This window comes from Giraffa tippelskirchi, chromosome 2 (assembly GCF_054371585.1).
Source record: "Giraffa tippelskirchi isolate mGirTip1 chromosome 2, T2T-mGirTip1v1.2.pri, whole genome shotgun sequence".
In the NCBI taxonomy this organism is placed as follows: Eukaryota; Metazoa; Chordata; class Mammalia; order Artiodactyla; family Giraffidae; genus Giraffa; species Giraffa tippelskirchi.
The window spans coordinates 6,410,338-6,429,978 of record NC_137276.1 but is presented as its reverse complement, the minus strand read 5'-3'; the positions used below and the strand labels follow the sequence as shown (position 1 = coordinate 6,429,978).

The 19,641-nt window shown below is 46.2% G+C and overlaps 1 protein-coding gene across 1 annotated transcript in view; it reads right to left on the bottom strand.

Moving 5' to 3' along the window:
• The window catches only part of ADAM12 (ADAM metallopeptidase domain 12), a 382,360-nt gene that overhangs the window by 97,562 nt on the left and 265,157 nt on the right, over positions 1 to 19,641 (bottom strand). Inside the window, exons 6-8 of the mRNA XM_081533255.1 lie at positions 11,378 to 11,558; positions 4,090 to 4,155; positions 2,907 to 2,978 (exon numbers count right to left, since the gene is read on the bottom strand). Coding sequence (XP_081389381.1) covers positions 2,907 to 2,978; positions 4,090 to 4,155; positions 11,378 to 11,558 — 319 coding nt within the window. The remainder of the gene's footprint in view (positions 1 to 2,906; positions 2,979 to 4,089; positions 4,156 to 11,377; positions 11,559 to 19,641) is intronic.

The following is a 19,641-nucleotide window of genomic DNA, read 5'->3' as shown; positions in this document are numbered from 1 at the left end:
TATCACTTTAAAACAGGATTTCAGCAATTACCAGCTCAAGTTTAATATTGTTCATAGTTTCTGTTTACTTCCAAGGCTTAAGAAGTTCTTGAATTCTTTGTTTCTTGGTCCTGCCTCACTGGAGGCATCTGGAATGTCCTCACCCGAGGCCCCACCCAGGCCAATCAAACCAGAGTCCCTGGACTGAGACTTGGAATCAGCATTTTGAAAGCAAAGATACAGACACAAATTCACATAAACAAACAAACAAATCTTGCGAGGGGACTCTAATGCCCAGCCCGGGCCAGAACAAGGTCTGACTCCTATGGTTCAGTCTCTAAGTCGTGTCTGACTCTTTGCGACTCCATGGACTGCAGAGCACGCCAGGCTTCCCTGTCCTTCATTATCTCCTGGCGTTTGCTCAAACTCACGTCCACTGAGTCAGTGATGTTATCCAACCATCTCATTTTCTGCCACCCTCTTCTCCTCTTGCCCTCAATCATTCCCAGCAGCAGGGTCTTTTCCAATGAGTCGGCTCTTCACATCAGGTGGTCAAAGTGTGAAGCTTTGAGTCATGCCATGCAGGGCCACCCAAGATGGACGGGTCATGGTGGAGAGTTCTGACTCCTATGGTCTCTGGCATAACCTCTGGGGTCCATGCTTCACCCTCCCTGCCAGAAGGACTGGCCATTTACAAAAATTCTCCTACATCCACTTTACTTGGGGATCAAGTTGAATTTTCAAAAACGAGTTATTCAAAATACATCAGCAAGCATGGGCTGCCTGGGAGTCTGACCTGCCTAAAAGTTCTTGTGGATGAGGATGGTATTATCCTATGATCCCAGGATGCCAATAGCCATCTGTGTTCTTCCTGCTTTCAGAAAGTTCCTTCCAGCCACAGCCACTCTCTGAGCACCAAGCCCTGATCTCCGACTGCTCAGGGTACCCCAGGAGACCCCAGCAAGACTGTTCTTGCTTCTTTGGGCACAAAGCCTCGTCCACCTCTCATCCCAAACTTGTGCTCATTTGGACCCCAGGTCTTCTCAGCCTCTGCTTCTGCTTGGTCAGGGCAGGCTGGGATCCACAGAAAGTGGGTAGAGACAAGGCCGAAAACTGCAGAGGGGGGTGACAGAGACCAGGGCTCATGCCTGGTCCTGCCTTTTAATGCTGCTCGAACATGTGCTGGTTACTTAACCAGCCTCTGCAAACCTCAGCTTCCTCTGCTATAAAAATGGGAATACTGGTGTCTACCTAGAGGTGTCTGCAAAGCACCGAGACCCTGGCATGTAGTAATTTCTCAGTACACTTAATAGGCACCCCTCTTTCACATGTCTCTGAATCCCACTTCCCCAGACCCAGGTCAGATCTTCACGATTTCTGCACAACAGAACCCACCAGCCCTCTTTGACTCTGGTGACTCCATCCTCCACTCTAACTGCAGGCACCTCTGTGTGTGACCCTGTGCATCTCCTCTGCTTAAAACCAGTGAACCCCCTGCAGCTTCATCTCCTCCTGCCCTAACTGTGCACGCACATACATCCATCTTACACATGCACACACACACACACACTCATGCATGTGCTTGTATGCACACACACACACCCTACCGCTTAGATAGATGGAGATACTCACATGTCCAGACGCATGGGGAGCAAGCCAGCTGAGTGCTCCTGGTGGAACGGTACTCACTTTTCAAAATCAAAGTGCTGCGAAGCCTCCCTGACCTCCAGGAAGACATAAGCGGTTCTCTTCTGCACCCTCACAGCACTTGATTGACAGCACCCACCCAGTTCCCATCGTGCTGGACCACACCAAGTGGCTTATGAGTCTGCTTCCCTACAAAGCTGTGACCTCCCTGAGCAGATGGACCCCATCTGATGCATTCTGAATTCCTGGAGCATGGTGCTCAGTTCTGCCCACAAGGCCTCGTAGAACGGAGTTGGATTTCTAGAAGGGCTTTTGCTTTCATCTTTTCTGAAAACTTTGGAAAGTCAATTTAAATATAATAGGATTGCTTGGAAACATAGCTACTGTGAAGCATCTTCAAACTGCTACGCGTCAACTGTGAGCATTTCAGAGAATCCCTGCCAGGAGAGCTTCAGCGATGAGCTGGGGCCGCTTTCCGGTTCCCACTGTGCTCAGAGGCGGGAGACAGACTTACTGCTGAGAATAATGGTCATGTTCAGACAGGAGCTGCCAGCCACGTAGCACATGAGAACCACCTGGGGGCCTACAAAGCCTGATGTCCAACCCCCACCCCTCCTTCGAAAGCGAGGCCTTTGAAAGCTTCTGGGCAACTCCAGCAGGCTATGGGCTGAAAGCCCTCAGCGCCAATGAGCCAACTCTCAGGGTGTGTCACCGAAGGCGGGTGGCACACGTGGTTTCACCTTATGAACAGCTCATGGAAGGAGCGTTGGTGAGCAAATACACCTGGGCCAGACCAGACTTTCAGGATCTCGTCCAACTCTGAAGTCACCTTTGCAAAGGTGAGCTCTCTCCCGAGTTCATGGTGAAGAATTTTCCAGCAGCAGATTGAGCCGAAGCCAATTGCTGTATCCCAGGACTGTGAAGCCTATGGGTCCCTTATGGATGAGAGCTGACCCTCAGGTGGCTTTGGGACCTCCCAGGGAGACCTAGGGAGAGGCCCTCTTGGCGCTTTCAAGAGGGTCACATGCGCCATCTGGTTCAGGATCCAGCTGGGGAGACCAGGATGGAAGGAGATGGATCCCAAGGCCACCGTGGTCCAGACAGCATGGGGGCATCTCCTGCAGCTACTCCAAGCCCTGGGGGTCTTCAGAGGAAGGGGAAGTCTGGTACGAGAGGCAGAAGCTGGCCTTCCTAAGTCAGAGGGGTGTGTTTCATTCCCTCCGCCTCATTCCCAAACATTTACACGATATGAGTGATTTAATTACCCCCAAAGAACTTACCTTGTCAACGTGATTAGCGATCTCTATTAATCGCTGCTTGACTTTTTCCAGATCTTTTCCTTGCCTCTGAAACTTAATAATTTTAAATGTCAGCATTAATAACGGTAAGGCCATCAATCAAATCTCATCTTCTCGGCTCCTGGAAATGTGAAGTCTTGGGCTTTGCAACCCCCCGGGGCCCTCCCTGGTTTATGGTGAAGTGAGCTCCCATTCTGCCGAGTAATTTCCCTGTCCAGGGACTTTCTGAAACTCCCTGAAATTCACCCAAGCCAAGTGCTCATAAGACAGTAACTTTTGTGATTTTTTCCAGCCTCATAAATGATGGAGGCAGTGACATGTATTGGCAAAGAGAAAACAGAAACCAGAAAGCAGCCCAAAGCCATTCTTCATATCATCGACTTGATTTGAACTTCCTCAAAAATTTCTTTTATATTTGTTTTTAAAAATTAAAGAGTGAAAGTAATAGAAGCTCATGGCAGCAAGTCAAACAATACAGAGAATGGATAAAAGTTAATGAATTCCCCCTTCTCCTCTCTAATCTGACCTTCCAGACTGGGAACAGTTTCCTGAGAAATTGTCAAATCTGTTTCATTCATATGTGTTGAGCCAGCTTGGGAGAAAATGTCACCTAATTCATGGTAGGTAGTAGAGGCAAGAAATGAACACAGAGACGATAATCTAAAAAAAAAGAGCTAATTAAAAATTAAAAATTAATTTAAAGAAAAAACCTAGCATGGGATAAAGCCTTACTTCAGAAGGTAGGATTTTTCTGCTGTGTTTCTATAGCCTTCATTCATTCATTCATTTTGGTTTAGAACATACTGGAAATTTTTTAAACTAAACTTTTCCCCAAAGTGTTTTAGAATACATTTTAAAACCATCTGCTATTTCCCACAAATAATTCTCCCTGTTTGGAGAGCTTAGCTACATGGCTCTGTAGTCCTTGATGATATTTTTTTCTGCAGTCCTTGCTAATATTTTGTAATAGCAGATGCATTTTTAATGTTTTATACCCTATAAGATCAGGGAGCCACTTTTTCCCATGGGTTGTTCACAATGCTCTTAAGGCCTCATAGAAAATGAGGTTAACTAAAGCACGTAATAATTTGCTAAACAGTTTTTCTTTTTCCCCTGTGGTGGTTGTTTTTTTTTAATCAACCAAGAAATTTCAAAAAGTTCTTACCTCTCGGTTATCTGCCACGATAACGAGCTCTACGTACTTGGTCATCTTGAGGGTCTCTCTTTTTTGCTGCCAAAAGTAAACATGGATTTAATTTCCCTGACAGTCTCTCTCTGGCTTTCAGAACACTGTCAATATCTCTTGACAGAAGCATCGGAACTAAAGGGACATCTCACCCCCACCAACAACACTGGCTCCCACACCTCTGTTCTACCTAGGAGTTCACCTCTGACCCCAATGACCTCTGTAAAACCATCTCAGCCTGAGCCATCAGTCTCCATTCCCGTCTGGGAAGTCCCTAAAAAGGAATCTAACCTTTGTGCTGGATCACTGATTTCAGGATCAGAACAAGTTGAAATCACCATTAAACAAAACACACACATAAACAAGTAAAACCAAAGCTCTCTATGGGACAGAAGCCAACGGCCGTTCATTTCAGGCTGGACGTAGCGCATGTCAAAATCACTATAGAGATCGATGGAATTCAGGGCTTCACGGGTGTTCCCTCTGCCTTTGTGGCCCGGTTTTGTGACGTGAGAAAAGCAGAGGAGAAAAGCTTTGCTCGTGTCACAAAATTGGAGGAGAACATATTTTAAGCGGGAACTGCCCTTCTGGGGAAAAACTTGAGTAGTCCAGTCCAAAGGGCTGATTTCTTGTGGCTGATCATTGAAAAATCTGGTTAGATGCAAAGGAAAATGGGGAACAACCGAGCCAGGCGAGAAGGAGGTGTCAGGAGGAAAACCAGAAAGGAACAAAGGAAACAGAACAGAAAGAAACATTTTCAAGAGAAAAAAAAAGACGGAAAAATGCCACTAGAGAAAGGCGATTGGGTAAGAGTGCAACCGTTGAAAAGAATAAGGACATTGTTTATCCAGGGGCAGGGCTGAAGAAGAGGCAGACGGCCCAAGCACGAAATCCCTCCCCATTAAAGGCAGCCTCTGAAGTGGGTGACATTTTCATCTCGTTTCCTCAAAAAACACTCACACTCTTCCATGAATTACTAGGAGAATCCCAAAGGCATTTTTAGGAGGAAAAAAAAAAAAGAGCAATTCATGGAGGGTGGTCTCAAAAAGCAAACTTGAAAAGCAAAAAATAAAGCCTTCTGTTTTTGCAATAAAATGGAGTCAGAGGAAATGGGGGTTGAACAGGTCTGGCTCCCCATAACTGATATCACTACTTTCTGAGTTAACTACACTCTGCTTAACCCTGAAAACTTGCATGTTACAACCAGGCTTTCAGACTAAAGCAAAAATGACCAAGGCCTGCTCTGAATCAGCTTTCCAGTCACATAATCCTGAGGGAAACATCTTTTATAAAACAAATCCCCATCAGTGCAGGACCTTCCAAACAGATTTTTACAAGAGAAATGTGTTTGTATCATAGCAGTGTTCCTCCTTGCCACACAGCTGTGCTGACTCATGAATTCTGATATCTCTAAAGAAATCTGAGGGCTTCCCTGGTGACTCAGAAGTAAAGGATCTGCCTGCCAACGCAGGAGACCCAGGTTTGATCCCTGGGTCGGGAAGATCCCCTGGAGGAGGGCATGGCAACCCACTCCAGTATTCTGGCCTGGAGAATCCCATGGACAGAGGCGCCTAGAGGGCTGCAGTCCATGGGGTCACAGAGAGTTGTACACGACTGAGCAACTGACACTTTTACTTTCACTTCAAAGAAATCTGGAGACCTTATGGAAGCAGGAAACGTAAAGCACCATGAAAGGTATAATTTCCCATACTTTAACAACATTACAAGGAAAAAGGTTCAGTTTAGTAACTATATGTTGTAGGCATGTTTCATAGTGACCACTGCATACTCACAAAGGGAAAATGACTAGTCCCAATGGTGCCCACTAGTCTACACAAAATGAGACACCGTCTTAAAGTGGCTCCTCCTTCCCGAGGGGTGGAAAGCAGAAGCCTCTTCCCCCCACTCCCCCCATAATTCCCTGATTTACCATTCACAGACTCATCTTACAGAAGAAAATACAGCTCTATTAAAGAAAAAATAAATTAACCTCCCATCGAAAAACTCATGGAGAGAGCTCTGGTTGCTTAGATGTTTACACCTTTCAGACTGCAAAGGGGTGAAATGAACGGCCAGGGGACAGTTCCAAATGGCCTTGGATCATCATTTAGAAAATACACAATTCCAGATAATGAAAACAAACACATGAGCCCAATTTTCCTGTCTCTGCAGTTTTCAGAGAAGTCCACATTTTCTCATGAATGCAGAGAATTGCAAGCTCAGAGAGACGCCTAACCACATAATAATAAAAAGCCACAGGGGAGTGGCCGGCTCATGGCCGCAGAGGTTCCTTTTCCACCAGCTGCACACACAGAGAGGCTTAAATTACCTCCACATGATTCCCACCTATCTGGGCTCCCCAGTTAAAAAATCATATTCAAAATGTTTGATGTGCAGAGCAACATTTGAAACTGGTTGTTTAATGGAATTTTCATTTGAGTGGGGGGGAGACTGAGGAAACACACACCCTTCCCCAAACAGGTAAGAACATGAGCCTCTGAGAATGGCCCAACCATTTCTGCTCCAAGGTTGGAGGCATTCTTTGAGTCTTGCTCAAGTGGGAAGCTGTTCCCTGGCCTCTCAAAGTTGTCACAGTCAAGTTCTCGGGAAGAACGCCCCCCGCCCCCCAACATTTTTCACAACAAGAACTCTGGCTCTGGGAACTCAACTTGAGTCCAAAAAAACAAGCTGAGATTAGAGGGGCAATAAATTTTCAATGCAACTCTCTCTTCCTAGGGGCCAGGCCCCTGAAATAACCTATCTGGGAGGAGGGATGACAAGAGCACAAGTCCTGAGGCTGGCAGAGCTTGGGCTGTACAGCAGGCAGGATGGCTATCGTCTAGTGAGCGAGGGCAGGGCGTGGATGAGACGTGGCCCAGGACGGGGACAGAGGACAGGGCCCGGAGCGAGGAGGCTGACCGGTAACCTAACTGTATGAGAGCAGTGGGGCTCCCTTGGAGGTGAGGTTCTTTACATACCACCCTGGCTGATGGGAGGAGAATGGATTATAGGGGGCCAGTGGTGGACGTGGGGGAGCAGATGACCACTGGTGACAGTTTGAGGCTGTAAAAAGATGGAGCCAGGCAAACAGAGTCAAGATGCATGTTTTAACTAAACAACAACAACAATAAAATAACAATGGATCTAGGACCGTCTGCAAAGAAGGCAAGATTAGCACCTTCGGTGACTCAAAAGTTTGATTTATCTCCTTCTTAGTGAAGAAAGATCACTGTTGACTCAAGCCAGACTCCATGCCTTGGCTCTAAGGACTCCATGCCTTGGCTCTAAGGCCACTTAATGAATATTTATGAGCTGAGCCCTGGTCTTGGCTGTGAAAGGTCATCTCTACCATCCTTACCAACGATTTGCATGGGGATGAAGCACATATCTGCAAGGAATACAGCCTCGGAGGACTGGCTAATATACAGGCTACAGAACCAACAAGCAAATGAGACAAACTCTGGAAGGACAGACCGAGTCTGACGTACTGAATGTTAATGGGCACAAACACCAAGTATTGACATTGAGTCCAAAACCCCCGCGGCAGAAGTGAGAGCTAGTATTTATTTTTCTAGAGCTTTAATCGATTCAAGACTCAATAGGAATCCACATCTGGAGATTTTGGAACCTTGGTTCTCACTGAGAGATGCTCAGAGCTCAGGGCTAAGGAAGAAATAGCAGGGCTGGCTGCGTTATCCACCAAGATTTACCAATGACTAAGGCAGTAAGGGTACTTGGTATGCCTCTTAGAGGAGGTACTGAGGTGGAGGTGGTTATAGTGAAAAGAAAGGGAAAGTGAAAGTCGCTCACTCCTGTCTGACTCTTTGAGACCCCATGGACTATTCAGTCCATGGAATTCTCTAGGCCAGAATACTGGAGTGGGCAGCCTTTCCCTTCTCCAGGGGATCTTCCCAACCCAGGGACAGAACCCAGATCTCCTGCATTGCAGGCAGATTCTTGACCAGCTGAGCCACAAGGGAAGCCCAAGAATACTGGAGTGGGTAGCCTATCCCTTCGCCAGCAGATCTTCCCAACCCAGGAATCGAACCGGGGTCTCCTGCATTGTAGGCAGATTCTTTACCAACTGAGCTACCAGGGACGTGGTTACAGTAGAGAGAAATTAAACATTCTTGCTCTAATTAACAAGTTTTCCAACAATTCTGGGTAGTTCCTGACATTCAGCTATCACTAGACTGTACAGATAATCCATTCTACTGTTAATACCAACACATAACCACTACTACCGTGGCTTCTATTAAACCAGTATGGCAGCCTGTCTAGAAGCCCCAGAGCAACAGCCCTGGTCCATTTCAGATTGGCGGCTTTGAGGAAACCTCACAGGGTCTCCCTGACAGGCTGTGCTATTTGTACTCAATAGACCAAGTGCACGTCGCTTTTTTAGAGAAGGCAATGACTTCTACATGTGACTCACAATTATCCATACTAGTGGAGGGGAACAATAGCACAGATAATCCCCAGGGAGGATAATTCAACAATAATTTACATCTGCCTTCGGGATGTGATTCTGTGATTTTCTCCAGTAGCAGATTTACAGCCTTCACCTTCCTTAGAGACTGCTTAGGCTTGTGTTAAAATTCGTTTGCATTTCTGAATGACCAGCTGATGGAGAGGGAGGGCGAAGTCCCAGGAGGGCCGAGGGGCCAGGGCTCTGTGGGCTGGGCATAAAAACCTGCAGAGGATGGAACTGGCAAGGAAGGCCCCTGACTGCAGGCATCCTTCTGGGAGCAACTGGGGTTCTCACTAAAATCTAATGGAGAGCCTTGTAAAAATGACAAACAATGGCTCAAGCTGATATTATAGCTGGTGCATACCCCGAGTGCAGATTTATTCCCACTGCTCCTTGAAGAAAAACGCACACATCTGCAGAAAAATCTCAGCCTGCAAGCCAGTCTTCGGAATAGTTAACATTTAGTAGGGGCAGAAAAACGCTAGGAAAACGCAAATGCATTTGCTGCAGTGCATAAACCAGAGGAGTTAGCCGAAGTTACATTGATTTTTGAGTATAAGATAAAGGCAGTGTTAAGTCTGGTAGGCAAGCGGCGCGGAACTCGAGTACTTTCCTTTCGTGTTTACCAAATGGTCTTGTATACAATTCCAATTCTCACATATTCCACTTATTTGAAAATTATTTTTGGTATTATTTTCATGATACAGATGTGCTTTCCATCAAAGACATGTTCCCTTCCGTAAAAACAATCACAACATTTTCTAGATGGAAATACTGAGAGTGGCGTCTAAGTGCATGTGATAGTCCCCCCTTTCGATTTAAAGGTTCATTTATGCTTCCATATGCATTATTAACAAAACAGCATTGTTATTCAGGTTTTCTCCATCTCTCTACAAGTCAAAATGACTGGAAATTACTGTGCCAATCACAGGTCTAGGGAGCTGTAAGCTTAAAGAATTAAAATATGGCTGGCCAGGACCGACCAGGCGTGCACTTCTGAATGAAACGGCAAACATATCCAAGTGCCGTTTAGACTGTCAAGTTATAAATCTCACAAGGTGGATAACGTGTGTTCAATGAGATACTCAAAGCAAGGCACCTCGAAAACAAAATGCAAATATCCTACTTATTTATGACTGTGAAGGCTACAGTCTCATCACATCTTATCTGAGGTCTGCAATCAAAGACAGAGACTTTGAAACGTTAAACAAACATGCCCTGGGAGCACAGAGGCTGGTCTCTGTGACTCCATCTCTTAAATCTGTCACGCTAAAATGGGTGGGGGGAGGAGAAGGAAGATTCTCTGGAGCTGCTGCTGCTGGTGATGGGGGTACTTGTCAAGCCCTATTCCTGGAGGTTGAGATCTTCGCTCCCCTGCTGAGTGCCAGCCACAGTGCCTGACAGAGGGTGATGGGGAAGAACAAGGGGAAAAGAGGCTGCAAGCACCTGCTGTAGAAACCCTTGGGAGTATATTAACAAAGAGAGGAAGTGAGGGTCAACGGGCAGAATCAGAACGAAAAGAATGAATGCAAAATTAAAATGAAAAGTCCTGAAGTGGTTCAGTTAAGAGCAGGTTAGGGGAGCAACACCTAGCCACAGGTAACAGGAAATTTTTAAGAAGAAATCGTTTAGGATAACATTTACTAGTTTGAAGAAAAATGATTAGGAATACAAAGAGGCACAATTTTCGTGAAGCTTTGAGTGGTAAGCAGTATAACACTGAAAGTCAGGTAAGACGAAGGGTGTTAAGTGGAACCTTGAAAACCTGTCCAAGTCAGGGGAGACAAAGAGTAATTGTTAAGTGATAAGTTGTGCTTATCAAAAGTAAGCACAAGTGACATCATATCTATGAATTCTGGATTTCTTGTCAACAGAGGAAGAGGAAAGACAGAGACGAGAAATCAGTAAATGGCTGATAACTTCCTATAGGGTTGTTCTCCTTTGAATTCGGGGCCTCCAGCCAGATGGGGCTACACTTACTCCTTTTCGTGAGTTTGGTTGTGGTCTGTGGAGCCCCTGTGTCACTGATGTAAAAGGGTCAGGCAGCCATGCAGGGTGGAGGTTCCCTGGTGTTGCACCAGCGGTGACCTCTTAGCCAGGAGGCAGATTGTGCTCCTAACTCCATTGGGCAACCACTGTCTCCAGCCCTGCCGCAGAAGGGAAGACCTGTAATGAGCAGACCCAGGGCCGGGTGGCTAGAAAGCAGAGACCTAGGGAGAGAAGTGGGACGCCCAGACGCCCCCCCAGCATGGACTAGGGGTAAACATCACACATTTTCAGCCACGCTGCTGGACCAAGACTGAGTTCACCCAGGGCAAGCGAGTGAGCAATGGCAAGGAATTCTATGCAAATTCTAATGAAGACCCTAACATAAAACAGACTGGCAGTGGAAAAACCTCCATGTGGTCTTTCTCCTCCCGTAGAAGGAGGGCTGCCCAAGGGTGTGGAGGATCTGGGCTAGTCCTGTGTACCATGGAGGGGTGTAATGGTAGGGCAGACTTCTGGGCCAAGCCCAGAAGGTTATCATCGGAGACAATGAATGGTGATTTTGAGTCCTCTGAGCCCAACGCTACCCAGCACAGGTCAATGAGTCTGATCCTGACGTTTGCAATACAATGATGGAGCTTTCAGTATCTGGTTATGTTCTGCCCACCTCATATCAACCACCTCCAGATAAAGTGGGTGACTCTATCCCTCAGACACAAATGGCAGAATCTCTCCAGATGGCCTAGCGGTGGGCGTCCCTAGTTGGAGCCCCCTCCCCACTCCCCAGAGATGTAACGAGGGGTTTCCTCCTACCCTTCTTGTCTGGGTCTGGGAGGCCAGTGGGAGCCTGTTGCGCACAGTGAGGCCTGACGTATTTGATCCACACGATCCCCAGGTGCCCAGCAAGTTTTCCACTGGAAAGAGTTTGTATCTGTTGGTTGCATTTTTCATTGGCTCCAAAATATAGGTGTTATTTTCAAATGTAATGAGTCCCCTGTTGAAAAAGAAAGAAGAAAGATTACGTAACATTTAAGGGCAGCTTCTTGTTCATGGCTAAAACCCAGTTTTTAATGACAGAGAGAATAAAAAATACCAATTTATTTATATTCCTGGGTCTGAATTAGAAAGGGCATTTCTGTGCCATATGCTTGCATTGACTTATTTTTGCAAATATTTTGGAAGACAAGTCTGAGAAGTTTTTTGTTTCAAATATTTTATGGTAAAGAATAGACTGTGTTTATTCTTTATGCCTTTCGTTTGTTTTTTACTTCTCGAGGATATATTGCTAGGAAGAAGAGTTGAGACAAAAGATGTTTCATTTGCTTAGAGAGTAATTAGATCTCAATTAGCAGACATGATTCAGAAGGGAAAACTTTATTATTATTTTTTTTAAGGAAAATTCTTACGTCTGAATTATTCATTCTGATCAACAAAATTTCCTAAAGAGTTGAAAGGATTCTGATGTAAGGTTGAATATAATCTTATGTTTTTTTTTCGAACTTATGGTTGGGTTTCCCTGGTAGCTCAGATAGTAAAGAATTTGCCTGCAGTGTAGGAGACCTGGGTTCAGCTCCTTGGTTGGGAAGATCCCCTAGAGAAGGGAATGGCTGCCCACTCCAGTATTCTTGCCTGGAGAATTTCATAGGCCGAGCAGCCTAGTGGGCTGCAGTTCATGGGATTGTAGAGTTGGACATGACCGAGTGACTAACACAGATGGTTACCAAAGGGAAAGGGAGGGGGAGGGATAAATTAGGAATTTGTGCTGAACAGATACAAACTACTATATATAGTATCGATAAACAACTAGGTCCTACTGCATAGCACAGGGAACTATATTCATTTCTTGTAATAACTTCTAATGGAAAAGAGTCTGTTATACATATAAAACTGAATCATTTTGCTGGACCCAAGAAACTAATGTAACATTGCAAGCCAACTATACTTCAGTGAAAAAAAAGGGAATTTTTAAAAGGATGCTTTTTTGGGTATTTTACTTATTTAATTTGTGGGCAATGTGTGAATAAAGGAACCAATGTAATGTAAGTGCACAAAGCATCAGAACCGCTCCTTGAAGGCTGAGGTCTGCATCTGGGTCTGTTTGGGCTAAAGGTATACAGCTCTTTAGAGGCCTGAAGAATGTCCCAGCACCAAGACCAAGAAGGAGGCCTTCGAATCCAACGATCTGGTTTGAATTCCAGCTCTGCCATTTCCTGGCTGTGTGGCAGGACTTGAATAGCAGTAGCTCTTTGTTATTGACAAGGGCAGGCCCAAGGATGAGGCTTCTGTTAATGTACCCATCCAAAGACTGCCCACTTCAGGAAGGTCCTATGCTTTGTTCACATGTCTCTCCTCATCCCGGCCATTTGTGGCTCTGTGATATGAAACATAGCATTAATAAGATAACTATGCTTCTTTTGGAGTGACAATAATGATGAAAGAACCCTCTGTGCTAACATTTACATTTGGGAATAAAAGTATAAATTCTTTTTTAAAAATTATTTTACTTTATTTATTTGGGCTGTGCAGTATCTTAGTTCTCAGACCAGGGCTTGAACCTGAGCCCCCTGCAGTGAAAGCACAGAGTCTTAACCACTGGACCACCAAGGAGGTCCCTAAAAGTATAAATTCTTTTTAAAAATAGACACATATGCTAATATTTTCACTTGCAGAGACAGAAGGTGGCATTAGCTCATGGACCCCAAGGCATGTCTGACCTTCTGGGGAAGGACAGAGCTCAGGCCACGTCCTTGCTGTTGTTCAGTCACTAAGTCATGTCTGACTCTTTGTGACCCCAAGGACTTCAGCCCGCCAGGCCTCCCTGTCCCTCACTATCTCCTAGAGTTTGCTCAAGTTCCTGTCCATTGAATTGGTGATGCCGTGCAACCATTTCATCCTCTGCCGCCCTCTTCTCCTTTTGCTTTCGATCTTCAATTTTCCCCAGCATTAGGGTCTTTTCCAATGAGTCAGCTGCTCACATCAAGTGGGGAATTATTGGAGCTTCAGCTTCAGTGTCAGTCCTTCTAATGAATATTTAGGGTTGCTTTCCTTTAGGATTGACTGGTTTGCTCTCCTTGTTGTCCAAGGGACTCTCAAGAGTCTTCACCAGTACCACAGTTTGAAAGTATCAGTTCTTCAGTGCTCAGCCTTCTTTATGGTCCAATTCTCACATCTGTACATGACTATTGGCCTATAGGGACCTTTGTAGGGAAAGTGATTTCTCTGCTTTTTAATACACTATCTAGGGTTGTCATAGCTTTTCTTCCAAGGAGCAAACATCTTCTAATTTCATGGCTGCAGTCACCATCTGCAGTGATCTTGGAGCCCAAGAAGAGAAAATCTGTCACTGAGGCTGTGTCCTACTTCCTGGAAATGAGCCATGTCAGCTTCCATCAACTGATGGGGGAACATCAGCCTACAGGTTGGTTTTTGTCTTTCTCTTCTCCAATGTGGAACAGGAAATTCTTTAAACAGGCTCCTCCTGATGTTGAAATTAGTTTTTCTTTAGAGAAATGGAAATTTGGGTAACAGTAAACTGGCAGCTCCGAGAGTTCCCACACATCTAGCAACTTCTGTTACCAATCAAGTTGACCACAATCATAAATGAACAAAATTTTCAGGCAAAATTCATCTGATTGTAAATAGACACTTAAAACACACTGACTCTTAACCTTTTTTGAGACATGAATCTCCTTATATGCTCCCCAGGAGAATTCACACATACATAGATCCATAATATTTTGCAGAAACTTTAAGGAGATTCAAAACCACGGATGAGGTCCATGGACTCCAGGTTTAGGGAGTCCGTTCTCACACATGATTTATATAGCCTCAACCCAAGGATTTGAGAAATAGCTTAGTCTTTAAGTAACAGCTGAGAAAGTCAGGTGCTCCATCAGTTTCTTTCAGATAATCTGAGCTTGTTTCCAAAGGAAAGAGATTGGAAACTGTCTTCCACTATTGCTCCTTTATTTGTTCGGCTATTCACTCATCCTGTACTTAGTGATAACCCACTTACAAGTGACCATTTAATCATTCTTATATTTTAACGGAATGACTGTATTCCAATACTCAAATGGCATAAAAGGAGAAGGTATGAATTCGGCAAATATTTATTTTGAAGACAAGTGGTAAACCCCCACACACTAATCAGTTCATTATTATTCAACTGGCTTACTCCACTGGTCCTGTTTTGTGAAGTCTCAGAAGCGGTGCAAGAAACGGCAAAGTCACGTTCAGGATGATCACAGCCTAACTGAGAAGATGGCACTGACACACGGGGCCCTTGGAAAACGTTGGCGAGTGAAGCTGTGTGTTACCAACACTGACGACATGACTGTTCAGAGACGGGGAAACAGTGTGGTCTGGAGTAACTGAAGACGTTTTAGCTTATTTCGAATCCCACAGATTGATGGAACGTCATTACATAGAGCAGTTCTCCTGTGCTCCCTGGCCCCCTAGCACTCCCTCACCCCTCCAACTAGTGTCTTCGGGAACCTCAAAGTAGACCATACCGACACGACCCTGGTCATCAACTCTGGGGAGGCTTGCATTTTTTTTTTCTTTGAAAAGTTCTGTATGAACTAAAACTTAGATTCCTAAGTTAAGAATGGGTAGTGGGGGATTTCTGTTTATTAAAGTTGATTTTGTAAAAGCCTCAATTAAGAAAAAGCTCTTTTAAAAAAGAGGCCAGGGCAAAGTGGAAAATGAATAATACATTTGGAGGGAAAAGAGAGATTGGCTAGAAAACTGACTTTTCAGCCCCAAAAAGAAAATGACACCAGCATCTCGTCTTGTATTGCAACATTTTCTATTTTGCATTAGATTTCAATAAGCTGAACACTTACGGTAAAACATGTCACCAAGTTCTAATCACTAGAAGCATATGACTGAAAAAGTTTTTCTACTTAATGGAAAATTTCTAGAAACTGTTATTCAGTCATAAAATTCTTCTGGTATCTCCTTTTATCTTTTAAGTCATCCAAGGGCCAGATGTTGAGAAACTGGGGTGAAGTCTTTCCCTTTGCTGCAAACCATTGGCAGTCTAGAATACATCTTAATTAAATAATTGCTTTGGACTGTCTTGTGTATAATTAATCACTTAGCTTTAGAGATTGCTGGAAACCACAGTGGACACAAAATTCAAGGATTCAGGGTTTCCGAGATTTAAAATTTGATGTTCTCACAGCCCTTTCTGGCCCCAAGCTAGATAAGCAGATGTGATTTAAGTTGCATGTCATAGGTAGTTCGTTGTAAACTTGGAGTTGGAAGTATCTCAGAGTGAGGGATTTAAATCCAGCAGACTTCGAAAGTGGGGCTCTTTTCCCACTGGTAGAGCAGGGGGAAAGCTTAGAAGTCAGTTTCCAGTGTCTGGGAGAGATGAAGAGTGTGGGTATCTTCTCCCTGGGGGGAGTAGAAGACAGAGGGACTAGCCCTTATGGGGAGGGTAAGGCCACCTTCCAGGGCAGTCAGAGGTGGTGAATGGGGGGAGCAGAGGAGAGGGGGTAGTTGAGGGTAAGGAGGGCCACCCCCCATGGCACCCTGCCTAAGATACATCTGGTCATTTTCCCCACTGTCAAGGGCACACAGGTAGCTGGAAATACAGGTGGGACTCAATCTTGACCCATGTATCTGAAGCTTGAGGTGGTCAAGTCCCACACTCTCCTGCCTGCCTCTCCTTCTGGAGCTGTTTCAAGAGGGATGTGAGGCCCAGAACAGGGCTGACCTTGATGGAGGGCAGAGGTCAGAAGGAAAAGGACCAGAGAAATGGAGTTACTGCTCTGAAAACAGGCAGCCTTATTTTAAGTGTTAGAATCCTACTGCTTTTCTTTCAGTGGAAACAAAGAGAAATCTATTAAAATTTTAAGTTGATTCCATTAGCTTTCAAAGCGATAACTCAGGGGACCTATACTTCCTCAAGATAAGTTTTGTTTTTCTTAAAATTCAGTTTTTAATCTCCAAAGCAATGGTGCATCAGGCAGTGACACAGCTTAATGGTGCTGTTCTCATTATGATTCGCCGTTCTACTCCCAGGCAGACAGGGTAAGGGCACACGGAATTTGATGACCTGTAATAAGATGATGGTTCAAAAATATGAGTTAACCTGGCTACTTCCATGTTCAATTGCTAACTGAATTTTCTTGGAAAAAGACTTTTAGGCTTAACACTGTGCTGCCAGGACTTCCCGGGGGCTCAGTAGTAAAGAATTCACCTGCCAGTGTACTCCTACACAAGGGACACAGGTTCGATCCTTAGGTCAGGAAGTCCTCTGGAGTACGAAATGGAAAGCCACTCCAGTATTCTTGCCTGGGAAACCCCATGGGGCAGAGGAGCCTGGTGGGCTACAGTGCATGGGGCAGAGGAGCCTGGTGGGCTACAGTGCATGGGGCAGAGGAGCCTGGTGGGCTACAGTGCATGGGGCAGAGGAGCCTGGTGGGCTACAGTGCATGGGGCAGAGGAGCCTGGTGGGCTACAGTGCGTGGGGCAGAGGAGCCTGGTGGGCTACAGTGCGTGGGGCAGCAAAGAGTCAGACACAACTAAGCACGCACTTGTGCGCACACACAATGTGCTGTCAATCATGAGTTGGCATGAAATTCAATTTTAGTTCCTTTATGGGAGGAGCTCATGAGTAAAAATAATATCCCACCCCATTTGTGTTTGAAACATAGGGATAGCAGCAGTGATATTAGCAAACCCATTAGTATCATCAGACTTTTTTTTAAAAAAAGTTTTTGGCTGTGCCACATGGCATGTGGGAATCTTCGTTCCCCACCAGGGATGGAACCATGCCCCCTGCATGGGAAGTCCAGAGTCTTAACCACTGGACTCCCAGGGATGTCCCCAGGCTTAATTTCAATAAATAATTTCCATGTGAAATACTCATGTGCAATCAAAACAAATACTCATTATCCCCTACTATGTGCAAAATGCCAGGCCGTCTCCCGTGGTACCCATAAAGACGTCTCACCTGTGGTTCCTATTTCAAATGTAATTCATAACCAGGTTTGGGAGACATGACGAAAGAGGTAAAACAAACTGTCATAAAAGATTTTAGGAATAGCTCTTGCTGGCACATCGATAATAAAAATAGCAGCTACGATTGATGGCTACCCCAAGCCAGGCTCCTTTTAAAAATAACAGCTATATTGAGAACTAATTCACCAACCATTAAGCTTCCTCTTGTAAAGCATGCAATTCCATGGGTTTTAGTATATTCACTGAGTCGTACAAACAGCATCCCCATCTACCCCTGAACACTCTCATCACCCTCAAAGCAAACCCTGCACCATTAGCAGTCATTGCTCACCGCACCCTCCCCCGCCCCCACGCACCAGGCTCTTGAATTTTGCAAATGTGATTAATTTCAGGATCTCGAGATGAGATTATTCTGGACTTAGGGTAGAACCTAAATTCTGTGATGTGTGTCCTCGTAAGAGATGGAAAAAGGAGAAGCAAAGGGACCCAGGGATGAAGGCCATGTGGACAGAGGCAGAGATGGCAGGGATGCGGCCACAAGCCCAGGAATGCTGAGGACGGCCAGGAGCCAGGCATGGATGGATTCTCCCGCAGAACCTGCAGAAGGAGCTAACCCTGCCAGCACCTTGATTCAGACTTCTGGCTCCCGGAGCCACGAGAAGAGACCATGCTGGTGCTTCAAGCACCCCCAGTGTGTGGTCCTGTGTTAAGGCAGGCCTAGGAAACCGACACAGCACACAGCCGGACCTGGCTCCCCAGCCTGCTGCCCTGTCCTTGGCCCCTCTGGATGTTCAGCCCCTCTCCTGTGTCACCGAGGGCTTGTGCCAGGGTGGGAATCACTGAGTTCCAAGTACAAAATGCCAGAGCAACTCAGAGCTGCTCACAGGCTGGCAGTCAGCCCAGCCTGGTTGATAAACGGCCCGTGGGAATTGGAGAGCCTTGAAGGGAGTTCTGGGGGGACCTGGAGATGTGGGGCACCTCGGGAACCAGGTGAGGAGTTGAAGGAGCAGGATTGCGGGTGAAACAAAGGTTCGAGCATGCTCAGAATGCGGTGGCTGAAAGAGAGACATGTGTGGACGGACAGCAGGGGCCGTAGAAGGAAGGTGGGCACAGGACCCGGACAGCAGTCAGCCGCGGGCAAGGCACTGACCTTGGCTATAGCCTGCGGGCTGCCCCTGTGGCCACATCACTTTCTGCGCTGCACACGCTTCGTGCAGATGACGATGCCGACTCTTCTAGGCACCTTCAACCCCCAGCCCCCAGGACCTGGCTCCTGCTGGCCCCTCTTCCTCTGCCTTCCCCACCTCCATCCCGGCCTCAATCAAATCTATTGGCTCCTTGTCTTGTAACCGCTGCTGAACCCCACCCTCTGGCCTGCAGGATACCAGCTGCCTTAGGGCCACGTCTCCCGCCAGAGGCTTCCACCGTCCTGGGCTGCCCTCGGGCAGAGGCTTCCAGGCTGACCCATAACCTGAGAGGCCCATGCCCGCCATCCCTTCCTGCATGGTTCCCTGGGTCCCTCTGCTGAGTTTCTCGTGTGTGTAACCTACTTCGTGGCCCTTGCTTTGTTACATTAAAATGATGTCTGGCTGCAGGGATGGCATGTGAGGAGGTGATGGATAAACGCCCGTGGAAACACTGTTGAACAAGCCTGGGAGTGAATAAGAGGCTCTGATGTGTAGAGCTTAAGGAGCTGTGTGGTTTTGAGTGCAGAGGGTGGCGGGACTTAGATGATCAAGCAGTGTTTTTGAAACACGACCTTCTGGAATGTGCAAGATGGTTGCAAAGGGAAGGGTGGAGGCAGGAAGTGTGGGTGGGAGGCAATTTAAAAACCTGGGCGGGAGGGCTGCTCAGGGGTGGCGATGGGGAGATGGGGAAGGGGAGATGCTGTAAGTGGTGGGCGGGGGAGGCAGACAGGGGCTGGGGGCCTGAGGGAGGTATTCAGAGACCCCCAGGCACCACGCTTAGGAGCCTAGGATGGGCTGGACCTGTAATGGAACAGAGTTCAGGAGGGGAGCCCGTCTGGGGATGGAGGAGTTGGAATTTGGATGTTCCGCGTTTTGAATGAGAGGGGCCTGGGAGAACTGAGACTTGACCTTGGTGGT